We start from the raw sequence: 12,268 nt of genomic DNA, 5'->3' as shown, positions 1-12,268 counted from the left end.
ACTTCTACAATGGACGGCTCCATGGCACCAAAGATGCGGTGACCATAAAAGGGGAAGTGGTGTCTTTCAACGCAAGGGACATTAATGAACTGTACCAGATGAGGGATATCCCGGATGCACCGGGTAATAAAATCATTGATGATCCTACCGAATAGCAGATGGAAGATGCGCTGACGACATTAATGCAACCGGGCACTCGGTGGACGGTCTCCCTAAAAGGAATCCGAACCCTGGTGTCCAAGACACTGCTTCTAGAGGCGCGGCTTTGGGTATACTTGGTTAAACGGTGACTCAACCCAACTTCCCATGACAAGACAGTTTCAAGGGATCAAGTCATGACCGCATATTGTATTGCACGCGACATTCCAATCAATGTGGGTCAGTTGATCGCAAGACAGCTTCGAGCTTTGGTGGGACATATAAGAGGTCAGTATTTCTTCCCGTGGATGGTTTCAAGCTTATGCCTATCATTGGGTGTAGGTATTGATGAAGAGCCAATGCCAGAGATTCATGGCTCATAAACATCAAGATTTTGAGGATGCTCCTCAAAGATTCCCCACACTGCCCCGAGCTCCCATTGAAGAGACCCAACATTGATTTAAATGCGTCGCAAGAACCCAAGCCAAAGAAACAGAGCAAAGATGACAAAGGAAAGGAGAAAAACGCAAGAACAAGAACCCTTAGACCCTTTGCCTTTGATAATTCGCCCTCCTGTCGAACCTTCTTCCCCACTGCCCAAACATTTTACTAACTTTCTCCTCGCTCCTGACTCACCAACCGCAAATTGAGTAGAAGATTTGCAACACAGTGCTGCCATGACAAGGCAGGTGATGATCATTCAACGTAACATCTATACGATCCACCTGAACCAAAGGCAACTAGCGGAGGGCAACCATAAATACTTCAGCTTTCTGACAGCGTATCTTCATGGTCCTATGGTGCCTCCGCATCTCCAGCAGCATCTGAATTTTAAAGAAGCTCCTCGCGTACCACATCAGAATCCTCCTCCGGAACCTCCTCCTCCTCAATAACTTTACAATTTTTTTATTGCGGTCATTCTTTTATTTTTCATTCATTCATTATTTTCTATGTATAGAAGCTGATTACTTGATTATTTGTAAATACAAAAATTTTGTATTGCGTCATTTTTGATTTCTTGTATACTTAGTTAATTTTCAATACAACTAAGTAGAAACTCTTTCAAGTATGCGATAGCCTCTTCATTATCATCCTTTGTCAATTATTTGCAATATTCTTTATCTTTTACTTTGCATTATTCATTGCGCTACCATGATGGCTAATATGCATACACTTAGTAGCATTTCCCACACTTTGTATTTTCTTACTAACAGTTAGTTAATTCGTAGCATAGCACTGCTTTACTTTTTATCCTTCAACATTCTGCTCAAACCTTCTTTTCAAAATTTTGACTAAGTGTTTGTCTATTCTGTCCAAACAATGCAATGAGGACATTGCATGCAGTCATTAAGAAAAATGCGTTCATTATTTCCATTTCCAAAAAAAAAAAAAAAAAATTTCAAATTTATTTCATACAAACTCCAATGTCAGCGCAAGGGAAAACCCAAAAACAATCCCAACCTGATAAGAGTTAAGTTGTGAAAGGAATTTGCTCTAGTTGGATGTTCGCACGACACCCGTGGGAGCAAGCCAAAACGAAGGTGGGTTTCCAAGAACAACGCAATATGAGAAAAAAATGATGAGAGAAAATAAAAGAGAATAAGAGACAACTCCTCTAACCAGCAAAAGCTAACATTTAGCTGAGAATCAAGAGTTAAAGTTGAGATTGGCACACAACCGTAGTTGGATGTTTGCATGACACCCGTGGGAACAAGCCAAAATGAAGGGTGTATAATCAACAGTCTCTAATAAATGATGAAAATATCAAACCATCACATTGCATCAAATTGTTTTCACAAGAAGAGGTAAACATTCTTTTTAAAACTAGAAGAGAAATTTTGAGCAAAAATTTGTTGTATAGAAGAATAAAGTAGGGCTTATTATGAATTATCAAGGATAGAAAGAAATTGCGCTGTTAAGTAATGTTTCCTATGGAGCATTCGGAGCAACCAATCAATGCAAAATTTAGGATAGGAATTTAGCATTATTGCCTTAGTAGAAGATAGGCTTGAGGACAAGCATATATCTAAATTTGGGGGTGTGATAACTTGTAGAAATACAAGTTATTTATACTGTTTTATTTAGATATTGCGGCCAAAAGGAAGGAAAGTTGCGTCGATTGTATAGAAATTGGCTAAGAAATGCAAGAATTATAAATTGTCGTCAATACACCCACTGACACCATTGCGATAGTATAATGGAATGTTTCTGTTCTATTTTGTAGGTAATCAAGTCACCGCATGTGTTCATGGCTCAAGATAAAAAGAACAACGCATCTACGTCGCATTGCACCCATCATTCAGGAATGAATAGACGATCAACGCAATGACGGCACATGTGAAAATCAATCCAGACCTTAGCAATCAATGCAATCTCAACCATGCGATTATAAAAAACAACACCGCATGTGGGCGAACGATCGAGGATGTAAAGAGCAACAACGCATTTGTGGAGGAGTCTGACGAATGTACCACTGACCGTTGTGCATTTCTGACGAGATTGATTGCATAACAGAAGGAATATTCACTCCACTATTTCAGGAACTGTCATAACAGTTAAGTGGGGACCACAAGTCAGTGAGTCACGCTTCACCTATAAATAGCTTCTAAATTTCACTGAAAGATATGCTTGAATACATAGAAACGTGTATATACTGATCTGAGAGAGAGACTGGTTGAGCGACTAATCAGAGTAGATCTGGGAAGAATCAAGAGACAAGGCCGAGAGGTGAGTCTCCGGGCAAGGAATCCTTCCAATCCCCGCTGTCGAAGCTCTGTACGAAGGTCAGTTCTACCAGAAGAGCAAGCCTGAGAGCGAAGCTCTCCTCTTCATCACCACCACACGCTGGCAAGCAAAACCTTCATCAAGATCTGTGTCAAGACGTTGACACTCTTCTGTATTTGTTTCTATCTTTTTATCATCACTTGTATTCATCTTCTTAGTCTTTCATTCACACCATGCATCGATGCTTAATTTTAGTACTTAATTTTAGTATTGAATGTTATGATCTTTTCCATTATCATCTCTCTGTCTATTTCCATTCACTCATAATTCATTTTCTCCATGACATTTTCTTAATCCCCTGGGTAATAGCAAGAATTAAGCAAGTAAATTAATTGGGTTAAGGAAATAATTATGTTTAGTCAAAGCATGCTAGACGGCATCTTCACCTGTGAGAGCAGAAGTGAAGATGCTATTCCGCCTATCGAGAGAGGGTTGAAAGTAACACATTAACGAGAACAATCCCTATGTTCGACCTCAGATTACACTGAGAAACTTGCATTGTACTTGGTTTCAGCGCAAGGAAACTTGTGACAACGCATTACTCCATAGCATACTACAAACATATAGTTAACAATGCATATATCTAGAAGTAGTAATGCATAACACAACATCCACATTCCATTTCCATCTTTACGTCATCAAGTTTTTGGCAACATGAGCTTGTATGATTCATTCATCCGTATTCATATTTGTCTGCATGATATAAGTAAGAGACACATTTCAAGTTTACATACATGCTTGTGTATGGTTCTAAGGATTTGATTCTTACAGGATACATGGACTCTGATTCCTAGACTGATAAAGATTCTAGGAAATTTACTTCAGAATCAGTGTTCATTCATAAGGAAGGAGCAGTAGTCTGGTGGAGCACCAAGCAGGGGTGCATTATTAACTCCACTACGGAAGCTGAGTACGTAGCGATTTGTGAAACTGCTAAGGAAGTCATATGGCTTAGGAAATTCCAGACTGATCTAGAAGTGATTTTAGACATGTCAAAGCCCATCACCATTTATTGTGATAATAGTGGTGTTGTGGTTAATTCCTGAAAGCCTCAGAGTTACAAGCGCAGGAAACACATAGAGCGAAAGTATCATCTCACCTGAGAGACTGTGCATTGAAGGGACGTGATCATCATGTATATAGCTTTAGAGCATAACGTTATCGATCCATTTACCAAGGCCCTCATGGGTAAGGTGTTTAAGGGTCAACTGCAGAGTATGGGTCTACGGGACAAGCCACATCTAGTCTGGGGCAAGTGGGAGATTTTCTACTAGGCGTGTTTTATGCCCTAGTTTTTTGCTTTGTGTACATGTATATTAGTATGACTTGTATATATTGTACACCCCACTAGCTTTAGGACAAGTGGGAGATTGTTGAGGTTGATGCCCTAAATCTCGTAGGGTTCTGTAGTTTGTAATTGTAATATACAAATGATCTATTTAATAAAATATTATATGTTTTATTTGACACTCAGTAGCATTAAACCCATAAACCAATAAACTAACATCCAAGGTTATCATATGTAGCTTAAACATGTATGTAGTGACATATAGGTGGATCATCTTTAAGTGATATCCTAAATGGTTTGTAGTAGATGGATAAGGTTGGATACCTTATCCTTGTTATACTACGAGTACACCCGCTTTGTAGATGTTACAATTGTTGTAAAGTGCTACAAATGATCTGATCCTGATCATTTATGTATAGATATGTAAGCGAGGGTATTCTATACAAAGGGGTTTGTATAATACCAAACCATGAAATAACTAGTCTCATTATATAACACCGTTTATAATAGAGACTTACATTTCACCATGATGACCATAGGTGACATGACCTGACTCCTTTGTGAGTTGTGAACTCCTTCATGGCCAGATCGCCAACTTAATAAGCCTAGCATATTGGGGATTCGTCAGATTGGCGAGCTAGGAACACAGCTACAGAAGACAGAATTCACTCCTTCCCTAATGTCGGGGTAAGTAGATAAATTACTCCCTTAAAGGCTGATTTCGGGGCTTGAACAATGTGGCGCCACACCCTTTTCTAGCCCGAGAGGGGTTTGGTCATAGTTGGACTATGACTTATTATTCATTAGAGGGATCAATGGCTCTTAAGTAGTTAGATGTAACTATAGGGGCAAATCAGTAATGTCCAGCTATACTTACGAGCAATTTGTGAAGGGTCATTGCACTGTTGACTTATTAATTGTATCTGTAGTGTGAAGAGTGTAGCTATTGGTCTTTAGTGAAGTGCTCGTCAGTTAATGGATGTTGAATAATTTAATTAAAGGAGTTTAATTAATTATTCAAGTATCACTGGAGCTTCAATCTACAAGTCCATGAGGTCCCCTCTATAGCTCAACAGGGATTTAATGAGAATCAATTTTGGATTAATTTGAATTGTTCAAATTATTTGAGGAAATTAATTATATGTGATATAATTAATTTTACTTAATTATATATGATATAAGTACTATAATGTTTTTGATACATTATTTGAGAGGAAATAAATATTTGAATATGATTTAAATATTAATTATGTCAATTGGATTCATGTAATTAAATTTTAATATAAATATGATTTATATTAAATATCATGCATTGTTGAGAGAATGAAAACTATAGGTTATAATGTATTTGATACAATATTAAACTATAGGTTATGTGCTATTTAGATAAAGCATATAGTTTAATATATATTATACGATAAAGTAGTTATCATATAAATATATATTAAATATTTTTTAAATAAATTATTTTAATTAATTTTTGAAAAATGGTTTTGGGAGTGAGTTGTAACTGCCTGATAGCACTAGTAATGTGCTATCTTCTTCTGCTTAGCTCAGAGTTGTTTAGCTACTTAATTTGGTTAAATTCATTATTTTGTAGGACTCGAGTGTAAAGCAGTCAGATTAAGCGTTTGGGACAAAAAGGTGCCAAAGTGACGAAGTTAGGAGCTAAATTGATCAAATGACGAAGGAATGAAGAATGCTACCCTATCGAGCGTTGCAACACTCTCATTAAACCTAAGTCCAACGCTACCTCAAACCCATTGGACAGAATGCTAGGATGCAGGGGAGCGTTGCAACACTGCCCCAAGCATTGCAATGCTTCGAAGATGCTCCAATGCCACTATCGCACTGCTCGTCAACGCTGCCCTCAAACGCTCTACGACAGAATAGGCAATGTTGTAATGCTCCCCTAAAGCGTTGCAATGCTACGTGGTTTGACGGATGTACAGCCTCAGCGTGCACGCAACACTGTGTCAAGGTAGCGTTGTGACGCTTGCTTGATGCTCAACCATTATGCGCTGTAGCATTGCAATGCTCTTCCTACCGTTGTGTCGCTGTGGTAGTTTTATAAAAGAAAATTTTGGGTCGTCGATTACATCGCGCCGAGTACACCCGATCTTGGGCATCGTCGCTCTATTCCAGCCTCATTTTAGCTCTTTGATCTAGCTAAAGGGTAAGAACTTAGTTTTGTTCCAATTCAATTCTTGAGACTCTTATTGTAATTCTGTGAGTTTTATTATGAATTTATGAGATTTTATCTTGAGCATATTCTTCAACTTTCGTGTATAGGATAATCTGACAAATTAGCTATGCATGTTTAATTTATTGCTTTAATTAGCCCTAATTTGTAATCATTAGGTAGTCGTCACCTAGAAGCATGAGTTAAGTTAGTTTGTTGTGTTAATTTGGGATTCCAATTAGCAAGCATTTACTTTATAACTTGGATAAATCTCGCTCAGTTAATTGGTTAGATAATCGAAATCAATTAATTGGCTTAGCTTTTCCTTGAATCTTAATGCATGTTGATTGATTGATTAGTTAAGGATTGTCACTTTTCTGTTAATTAACTTGATTTTATGGACTACCGAGTAGGATTCTAATCGAGTAGACTAAGTTTTAATTCGAATATTCTCATGCATCTTTTGATTAGTCTATGATAGAATTGATGAGGAATGAACTAAACTATAATTACCCTGTTTTCTTGCAATTTATTTCACAATTTTTCACAACCCCCCGCCCCCTTTTTGGTTACTTCCTACAAGTTCAAATCTTTGAAGAATCGATATTCAACTCTCAATCGTAAGACCCCGAACTTGCTACTTGTACTACTAGTTAGTATAAGGGGTTAGTTCGGTGCACAAAAATTTTATTTGTGTAGGTGAGCATTCACAGGCGACGACGAATCTACTGGCCGGCCCCTCCATTTCCCCTATTTCTCTCTATTTAGTGCGTGTGTGGAAAAGTGGCTCCCAATATTCTTTTAAACAAAATTCCTCTCAGTTTTCTCCCTCTCTTTCATAAATTTAAGACCTCACGGCTCCTTAGTGATTCTAATCCCCAAAGAGAATACAGGAGGTTCTTATTGTGGTGGTGTTCATTTGGATTATTTTTCTATTTGTGATTGTTTGTGACAAATTCGGAGAAGGGAATTGGTTTTCGTGAAGAAAGGTTCTTCAAGGGTAAGTCTTCGCTCACCCTAATTCTCTCTTTTTCATTTATGTTTACATGCTGTAAATTTGTGATTATGCATAATATTTGTATTCTATAATTTTGATTTTTTGAAAATAAAACTTGGACCAATCCCCATGTTTTCGCTCAAAGACCTTCACAGGTTCATTTCGCAATTTGGTCTTATATAAACTCTTGGTATAGAATACCCCCACTCACATGTCTCCACTTAAACGATCAGGATCAGATCATTTGTAGCACTTTACAATAATTGTAACATCTACAAAGCAGGCCGTATTCATGGTGTCACCAGGATAAGGTATCTAGTCTTATCTATCTACTATAGACGGTTAAGATTATCACTTAAACGTGATCCACCTGCATGTCTCATTAGATCTTAGTTCATTGGATTGATTTAATGCAGTCTAAACATTAATAATACCTCTTATTTTATTAGATATATAATTTGTCTTTACAAATTACCAGTGACACTCGATTTATGACATTAACTCCAACAAAAGGAACTTGACACAAGACCAAATAGGAGTAATTTTTTGTGCATACGTAATTCACTATCTTGGCATGATACGGGCGCGTCTTTTAAGGCATAGTGCCTAAAAGGTTGAATCATTTTTTACCTTTATTTATCCATCATTTTTTTTGTAAATGTTACAAATGATTTTCTCCAAATCATTTATGTAGAGGAATGTGAGTAGAGGTATCCTATACAATGTGTTTGTATAATAAGACAGGACCACAAAATATTTAATCTCTCTTTGTAATACGTCATTGACTGAAGAGATTAATACTCCAAACGATTACCATATGTAAATCGATCTCAATCCTGAGTGAGTTATGAACTCTTACCTATGGTGGACCGTCTTTTAATTTGTATGGGTGAGAGTGGCCCAAGTCATCAACTCAATACTCCTACCATTTTGGAGACAAGACCGAGTAAGGAGTTGAAAGCATAGCTACACAAGATAGAATTCACTCCTTCATGCCTATAAGGTAAGTAGATGAGTTATTTCCTTAAGTACTGACTCTGAGACATGAACAATGTAGCTCCACCATCTCACTAACTCAAGAGGGACTTGGTTTATAGTTGTACTATAAAGAAGTTATTCATTAGAGGACTCGTGCTACTTAAGGAGTAAGAGGTAATTACAAGAGTAAAACGGTAATTTGACCCAGCTGTAATTACGAACAACTTGTGAAGGACTGACTTAGTTATAATGATTAAATCTATGGATGCAAAATATTCTACAATTTATAAGAATACAACTATAAGTCTTTAGTGAAGTGCCCATAGTTAACAAATATTTATTAAAACAAGGATTATTAGTTTTGAAAGAATTTGGATTGTTCAAATTGGTTAAACAGAATTTATGTTAATTGTATGACATACAATTAATATAATGTATATAAATACATTATATGATGTACTCATTTTTGAGTGAGATTCAAAATTAAACCATCTAATATGAGAGTATTAAGTTTTTAATGAGATTCAAATATTAAAATAATATGAATTGGATTCATATTAAAACTACAAGTTAATATTCATTATGAATGAGATTCATATGAAATATATAAGTGAGACAGGTATACATTTGAATATGATTCAAAATTATATTTAATTAAATATGACATATTAAATTAGTTAATTAATTAATTTAATTTAAATTAAATTAAGTTAATTATAAATTAAATAAAAATAAAAACTCCACTGCAAAGGGGAGTGGGGAAGTGAGTGCAGCCTTTTAAATGAAGATAAGTTTTCATTTGTGGAAGGGAAGTTTTTTACGAAAAAAAGACACTTGTCTCTCTCAACATCTTTGTTTCTTGATTGTTTATAGAGAAGCATGTTCTTATGTAAAATTCCATTCCTACTTTCAAAAGAGGTTTCCACATAATCAATCCTTACCAGAATATCAGGGACGACTCTTTTCATGGCGTCACTATTCGTGAGGAGATTAGTTCATTGATAACGAGTGGAGTATTATTATGGAGAAGATTTGAAGAGGTGTCTTCAGAGGTAATCCTTCTCTTCCCTCTATTTTCCTCTGCTTAACCATGTATGTTTTTCTTTTCTATGTTACTAATTTTCAAATCAAAATTAATAGCAAAGTGATCGCTCACGTTTTTGTGGGATTCGATCCCTTCATAATGAACTTAGAAACTTATTGATTTGATATAAACATAGGCAACCCATAACATATCCAAAAACAAAGAAATAAAAGCCACGCAAAAGAAGGAGAAAGAAGCAAGTCTCTTGACTCTTGTCCTCAAGTTCTGGAACATCCTTCAATGATGTCCTCAATCATCCATTCCTCTTAAACTCCAAGTCATCGCATCTATCCAAAAAAAAAATTAGCTTTTTTCCACCTCAAAGACATGAAAATTTTACATGTTTTTACATTTGTCAAGAACATCTTGGGTGTCTGAACTATTTTTTTCTACGGAATATTTTTTTCTATTTGTTGTATATTTTTTGAAGTTATTTTCTATTTTCGTCCTAGGAAAGATTGTTTGCCCTTACAAAATTGTTTCCTTATAGGGATTATAAATATTAAGTTTCCTCTTGGTTTGTAAGGTTAGCCCTTTTGACGAATTCATGTAGATGATTTCGAGTTAGGGCATTGTGCTAAAAACAATAGTGTATTCCTCGTTGTGAGGTTGTGGCTATTGTCTTGTACTGCAACATATGTTCTTGTTTCTACTTCACTAAAGAATAGGTTTTTAAATTGGTTTTGTACTTGGAGGAGTATAAGTTTTAGTTCTAGGAGAGATTTTTGTTTATAGGGGTATTATAAGTTATCTTGTTTGAAGTGCATTTCAAATAAGAAGATGAAAAGAGTGATAAAACAAGAAGGGAATCCTAGGTTTAGGGGAGCATAAAATCTTCGATAGAAGTATGCTCTTTGAGATTCTTTATAGAAGTTTTTTAACATATAAGTGTTTCATTTTGATTGCTTAACACTTTTTAGTGAAGCTATTTTCTTCAGCCATGTTGTCTCCAAACATAGATGTGATTGCATTGAACTGGGGCACTAATCTCTAGGTGTTTATCTTTATTTTATTCTAAAAGTTTAGTTTATTGTCTTCTATATTATTTGTAACATTGTCTTTGACTTGTGTAGTCGCATATTAGATTCACCTAAATTTCAAAATCAATGAATCTAATAATGTAGATGGATAAAGGGTAAAAAATGAAGAAGACGAGCGATCATTGCCCAAGATGGCCACCTACTCCAGAAGTTATGACATAAAGAGCAATTTTTATCCCAACATGATAGGGTCACAATGCTAAAAATAACCATTACAACCCTTGCTCACAGGTTCAACGCATTGAGCTACGCTTCGAGACATCTTTTTGGCCCATAGTCTTCATCTTTCAATGCCTTAGATTTCAAATTGGGTCTTTAGGCCCTATTTTCTCTATTATTGCTTCAAAGTCTTTAATGTTCATTCAAAATAGTCGATTCCTACAAAACAAGACAGAAAAGCATAAAAGTACACATTTAATGGTCAAAACTAACTTAATCCTAAGCCCTAGAAGAGCACTTTTTGAGTGTTGTATTATATTATTGTCATTGTCTGCGTCAGTAAGTAAGTGATTTTTTTAGAAGAGAGAAATTATTTAGATATAAATAAATGAGCGTGGATTTTTTTGCTTTCCTAAACTTGTGGTTAAGTTATAATAATTTAATTATAGATTACTTACGATTTTCACAAGTTTAAGATGCAAAATTATTAACACAAAAATAATGTTTTCCTTTGGGGACGAATTTTATATAACTAAAATTAATTAATCTTGGTTAATCAAAAATTGACTTAGGATTATTGACTATTAACCGTTGCTAATAATGTAGCCGACAAAATTAACCATTTCTAATAATAACCAAAATTTTCTAGGTCAAGAAATGATATTGATATTACTTTAACAATAATTTACCATTTGTGTTTTATTTGCAAATGCTCCATGTAGTTATAAACATGTAATAAGAAGATTTATTATTGCATATTCAATAATGTAGACTCCACAAACTATTAGGTTTGTCCATCCCATTATAGTTGACAATAATACATAGTATCAATTTCAATTATGAAAGAGTAGTTAGGCTCGATAGGGGAGCATATCCCAAAAAAACTACATTCCTATTTAGAGTGGAGAATCATAAGGCCTTTGTCCAAAGATATTTCCAGGAGGATGATAATTACATATAACAAATTGAGAGTTACTTTTACAAGGCACTCTAGCACATCCAATATGCACCGAGTTTCGCCACACTACCTGAGTGTAGTGGTTACACTCGCCCTTGATGCACAAATTTGATGTGTAATTGTATAGAGGTTTCTCCTCCAGCCACAACTTCATTGCAAACGCTCCAGTGATCTCTGGGTAGTAGCCTGCGGCTATGTTTTCGCCATAAGGCCCACCTGAGTAAACCATCGCACAATCATTCCTCCTTTTATTGGCATAGGCTTGAGCATAGGCCGCTATTGTTTTATTCCATGTAACGGGGCCAACCCTAACTTGTGCACGAGCTCGATTATGTAATGCAACATAGTCACGAGGGGAGTTTTGTGCATGAGTTTGGCATAGGACGAACATGAAAGTAGCTAAGAAAATGGCCATGAGAGGCTTTTGAGTCCACATATCGAAAAAAAATTAGATTAAAAGGGTAGGTTTTGAGATATGAAGTGAAGGGAATTTATAGATATGAAAAATTAAATATGGAATGTGATAAGGAAAGGAATAATGAACCTAAATTAAGATTATCTGTATTTTTCTTATTTAGGAACACTTCGGTTTAGTAATTGCATTTGCACCCTATTTGAGGGCTAATAATTAGTGCGTATAGCTCATTTTTCTTATTTAAT

The 12,268-nt window shown here is 35.6% G+C and overlaps 1 protein-coding gene across 1 annotated transcript; it reads right to left on the bottom strand.

The window, feature by feature from the left end:
* Nucleotides 1–11,546: 11,546 nt before the first annotated feature.
* On the bottom strand, nt 11,547–12,044 carry LOC120081662 (basic form of pathogenesis-related protein 1-like). The gene has a single exon (XM_039036711.1). It carries the CDS (start codon nt 12,042–12,044, stop codon nt 11,547–11,549), a length of 498 nt encoding a protein of 165 aa, XP_038892639.1.
* Nucleotides 12,045–12,268: the final 224 nt, after the last annotated feature.

This window comes from Benincasa hispida, chromosome 7 (assembly GCF_009727055.1).
Source record: "Benincasa hispida cultivar B227 chromosome 7, ASM972705v1, whole genome shotgun sequence".
In the NCBI taxonomy this organism is placed as follows: domain Eukaryota; kingdom Viridiplantae; phylum Streptophyta; class Magnoliopsida; order Cucurbitales; family Cucurbitaceae; genus Benincasa; species Benincasa hispida.
This window is presented reverse-complemented; position numbering and strand designations above follow the sequence as displayed.